Source organism: Egretta garzetta, unplaced genomic scaffold (genome assembly GCF_000687185.1).
Source record: "Egretta garzetta isolate BGI_Z169 unplaced genomic scaffold, ASM68718v1 scaffold101, whole genome shotgun sequence".
Taxonomy (NCBI): domain Eukaryota; kingdom Metazoa; phylum Chordata; class Aves; order Pelecaniformes; family Ardeidae; genus Egretta; species Egretta garzetta.
In genome coordinates this window covers 243,015-247,973 of record NW_009258666.1, presented here as the reverse complement: position 1 = coordinate 247,973, position 4,959 = coordinate 243,015, and the positions used below count along the sequence as shown (strand labels likewise).

Sequence of the window (4,959 nt, the reverse complement as noted above, 5' to 3'; positions counted from 1 at the left end):
GGGACCCGGACCCCGGAATCGGGGTCCGGGTCCCGGGTTCGCGTCCCGGCGCCGGCCCTTGTCCCTCCGGCTCTGCCTCCAAGGGGAAATTACCCCCTACATCCCCTCCCGACACAGCCATAGCCTGAAGGAAGATGCTGGAGCCTGCCAGCAAGCGCGTTCACCCATTCACATTTAACCCTCCAGTACTGGGGTTACTGGGACAAAGGCTCTCCCTCTCCCAGAAAAGAGTGCCTGCGTCAGGAAAACGGGGCAGAGCACATCGGAGAGACGGTGGAAGGAAGCACCCGCTATGCCCAACCGCAGGGAAACGCCTCCCGCAGAATTCCTCCGGAGGCTGCCAAGTCGAGTCTTTCATCCCGATGAGTTTCTCCCGGGAGTGTGGGATCGTCACGCCCAAGCAACGCGAAGCTGCGGGCCAGCAGCGAGCTTTCTCCAGGACAGTTACCGTGCCACACTTGGCCCTGTCTGTACTTGTCCTTCCCTGGGTCTCAGGCAGCCATGAACTATGAGTTCTGGTTTTTTAGGCTGACCTAGCACACAAGCTTGGTTGATCCAGGCAGTAGTATCGGCTTTAAACCGCCTGTCAGAAATGCAACACCCTTCCCCATTCCTACTTAACAAACAGGACCAGCACTATTTCCCCTCATTTAAATGGCTCAACTAGGGGAAAAAACCCACTGAGACAATTTGTTACAAGTCTATATATTTCTTCCAAAAATAAATAATATGAACCCCCTGCTCCAAACCCGAGACCAGGAGCCAGCCTGTGCTCGACAGGAGCAAGACCAGTACAAAGGCTCTGTGACAGTCTCTGCTCAGCGTGACTGGGCACTGAAGCTCTCCAGAGCACTGTGTGACGCCCGGACAAATGCCATGTCCTGCCTGTACTTCATGGCAGTGGGTGGCTGGCGCCTGAGCAGCTGGTCACCGCTGTCCTTTGGGTCAGGGTCATCATAGATGGTCGAGATGAGGATGGGACCGTCCCGTCGGGGCTTTTTCACCTTGCTGAAAGTTGGCAGTTTCTCCCCATGGTACCTAGAGGGAAGCAGGAAACGTTTGCTCCAAGGTTGCTGAGGCAGGCAGACACCCTGTGCATCCCAGCTCATTTCCTCCACGTGCCACAGGGGAGAAGTGGGCCAACACAGAGCAATAAGGCTTCTTGTCCTATTCCTGGCTGCGGGATTGCTCCAGAACGAGAGCCAACCCTTCCAGAGAAACACAGCACCGCACAAAACCTCCACAAACCCTACATAGAAGGTAGGGGTGAGGTGCACAGCTACAGCTCAGGTCACAGAATACTGTAGCAGAGGCGACCCTCAAGCCTCAAGCACAGCTCTCCCTCTCTGTTCATGCGCTGCGTGAACTGCAAATGGCTCCAGTGCTACTCGAACACCACCAGCTCCTGGACTGTCATGAAGAGCAGTGTATTTAGTGCCAGATCCCTGGGACAGCCTTACAGCCCTGGCTAATGCTCCGCTCCTTTTGCGGCCAGCTAGTGCTGCGTCAGCCCAGAGAGCCCAGGCAGCGGCTCTGCACGCAGGCTGGCAGGACAGGGTACTTACCCCAGCCCCCTCTTGCATCTGGGGTTCTGACCCTCGTTATCCAGAGCTTCGGCCATTCCAGTGTTGCTGGTGCCCAGCCCCAGCCCCTCCGTCCAGCCCTGCTTCTCCAGCACCTTCCTGCCAAAGCCCTGGGAAAGGGGGAAAAAAGGGTCACAGAGTTGCTGGACAAAGGCCATCCTCATCTTTCCAGAACCCTCTGCCCCCTTCCCACATCCAAGATCTCTCATCTCCTAACCCACGCCCTCCGAGCCATCACCGCCACGGCCTTTCCTGCCCTGCCCCATCCTCTCCCGAGCAGGTATCCAGAGCTCACCTTGGTGTATCTCTCGAAGGTGCCAATCTGTTGCCCTGAAACAGACCCATCCTCCAAGCCATCCCGGAGCCGCTGTTCCAGCCACATCTGGACTGAATCCCGAGCATCCTTATCACCTCCGTCTAGGGAGAAAGAAGCAAGAGTCAGAGCAGCACAGCGCAGGAAAGCTGCTCGCTACCGTCATTTCCCCTGGAGCACCATGCAACAAGGAGGCAGAACCTGTTCTTTTTTGGCAACTCTTGCTGCCAGACAAGAAAAACGTTGTTTCGAGTACGCTGACGTCTTAAGACGCTTTCAAAGGATGACAGAGAAAAAGAGTTCCCCGCTGCAGAAATTCTGCAGGGTCAGAATTTCCCAACCTCCCTGGTTTCCTGGGGAAGGGGTTCGGCTCAGATACCTTTGTCATAGTAGATGCTCATGTCCACATCCCAGTCATCCGCAGTCTGCTCATCAAAGTCTGCCAAGAGAAGGAAAGCACTGGTTTTGGTGATGGTTGTGGAAGTTTGACACAGCAGAGCTGTTTGCTCCTAATTTTCTCTAACAAAACAGGAAGGAAATGGTATCAGGGACTCCGCAAACCACAGCACGTACACACCAAGCCGTGAATGGGACCACTGGGGTCTCTGGCTTGAACCGTTGTAGGTTTTGTGATCAAGGGAAGGTTTAAAAAGTGATGGCAAGATGGCTGTATCTGTAGCTGATCTGGAATGCTCGGATGGGGTTATACCCGATTTACCTGCAGGGCTGGGCCCCCCAGTTTGTGGTGGTTATTTTGGGGCTCAGTGACACCAATAACCGACATTACCTCCATTCTTCTCCTGCCAGTACTGGGCATCCGTGTAGAAGACGAGGCCAGAGCCGCCCTTCTCCCACTTCAACTCGATCTCCTCTTCAAAGAGCCGCTCCTCCACGCGGTCCTGCTTGGTCACGTCCTCGTGCAGAGCCTCGTGTCGCTCCCACTCCTCGCAGGTATCGTTGTCCTGCAAAGGAGACGGTGAAAGGTGGGCGACGCCAACCGCACACAGCCTCCTCCCTGCTTCCCTGACCCTCGCGGCCCATCGCAACGCCTTCCCTACGAAACAGCTTTGTCGACAGAGCTCGTCTCAGCCTGCTGTTTTCAGGCACTAACACGACCGGCACTGATGACCTCATTCCCCTGACTAATGCCATCTTCAGAGTCAGCAGACAGAAGTGGTGAAAAATACCACATCACACCCACTTCACGGCATGCTTTCAGCAGCGTACCCGATCTGTAACGCAAAGATGCCCATTTAAGGAGCAGGTGTGTTGTACGTAAAGTCAGCACTAGCAACAAATTAATTCCACTCAAGTTGATCCCTAAAGAGATTGAGTGGGTTCCAGTGAAGCAGCTCACTGGCACAGACACAGATCAGACCGACAGCTTTACTGCTGCCTGCCCAGTTCTGGGCAGAGCCCTCCAAGGAAGCCATTAACCGACGAAGGAACAGCCAAAAGAATGACTAGAGATCCAGGAAACAGCCTGTGAGAAACGGCTGGAGGAGTCTGTTTAGTCTGGAGAAGAAAAGACTGAATAAAAAGTTTGTAAAGGAGGGAACAAAGTGTTCTGTGTCCGCTGTTGCTAGGAGAACCTAATGGGATAAAATTGCAGCAGAGATTTGGCATCGGAGTTAATTCTGGTATAGCAAAGAACGGGAATGGCTTGCCTCCGGATTGTGCTGCCTCTGTAATGACAGAGGTTCGTGAGAACAGGCTAGACAGGCGTCTGTCAGGTGGAGGGAGCAAGATAGTCTCCAGAGAGCCTGTCCAGCCCAGTTTTCTAGGAGTCTGTCACAAAAGCCGTTTTTCTCAGAATGACTAACTTCCATCACGGGAGCATTCAAGGTCAACCATTTGTACAGCTCCGCGTGTTTCCAGCACCCGAACGTGCTCCCCAATCTCCAGTCGTCTCATTTACGAGCAAGAGCAGAGCCAGGGCAATTCGCCACACAGCAGGGCAGAGATCTGCTCCCGCAGCGCCAGCCTCTGCCTGTGCTCACTTCTCCCGACCAAACCCTTGGGGCTCAACCCCTACAACCGGCTTGATTTGGACAAGCAGTTTTGGAGGCATTAACGCCCGCGCTGTTCAACGCGCCAAGGGGCTCAGTGTGCCGAGACATGAACAACTGTATTTTAACACCATTAAAGAGCAAGTGATTTATACAATACAATTAAAAGATTAAAAATGAGCTCTGGGAGAGTTATAACGGCCCTCCCAGCTTCACAGCTACAATAGCCAACCTTGGACGGTGCTAGAGAAGTCAACTTACGTCATCCGAGTGCGACTCCTCATCCTCCTTCTCCTGCCCCTTCTCATCTTCCTCAGCACTGGCTGGGTGAGTCACCTCGGATCTTGCCACAGGCCCCTCTTCCCCTGTGATCTCATCCCCCGTAGCAGTGTAGACTCTTTCTTCTTCTATAACCGTCTCAGTGTCCTGGTATTCAAAAGGCACATTCCCATACCTACGGGATGAGCCTGTCTTTGGGAAATCCAGCTGCAATTTCTTGATAATCCGGGGAGGCAGCCTGCAGGCCCGGATCAGCTCCAGAAAAACTTTCAGGGGGGTGCCCACGTTCCCGTAAGGCATGAAAGAAGGGGGGTTGAACTCGGGCAACCGCTTCAAGTCTGCTTCTGCGACAGATTCGCCCGCGGCTGTCTTGTCCCCGCTGCAGGGAGATGTCTCCGTGCCTGGAGGAGAGAAGGGATGGGTTGTTTTTTTTTTTTTGGGAGGGGGGGAACACACGCTCCACCAGCGAGGGGTAAATCAGGGCCCTCCGGGGCAGGAGTGGGATGAGCAGACCCCAACCTGACTTTTCTTGCCTCAGAATGGATTTAAGGTGTTAAAGAAACTCCCCGAGCGGTTTTAACCACCCGGTGCCCTCAGGTTGCCTGCTAGGAGCCCAGGAAGTGGGATCCGATACCCAGCGGGTCCCCCGGACCCCTCCAGGCCCGGGATGGGAGGCCCGGCCCGGCCCCCCCGGTGCCCGCTCGTACCTGTCCCGGGGCTGAGGCGGACCCTGCGGATGAGGCAGCGGCCGGGCAGCGAGGCGCCTCCGGGCCCG

At 55.0% G+C, this 4,959-nt stretch overlaps 1 protein-coding gene across 1 annotated transcript; it reads right to left on the bottom strand.

The window, feature by feature from the left end:
- Positions 1 to 70: 70 nt before the first annotated feature.
- On the bottom strand, positions 71 to 4,958 carry GPATCH3 (G-patch domain containing 3; the record flags this gene model as incomplete). The annotated part of the gene is made up of 7 exons (XM_009648546.2): positions 71 to 1,038; positions 1,566 to 1,693; positions 1,879 to 2,000; positions 2,276 to 2,335; positions 2,684 to 2,858; positions 4,167 to 4,585; positions 4,892 to 4,958. Coding segments are annotated over 7 exons (1,191 nt in total), but the record flags the coding sequence as incomplete, so codon positions are not given.
- Between the last annotated feature and the right edge of the window lies 1 nt (position 4,959).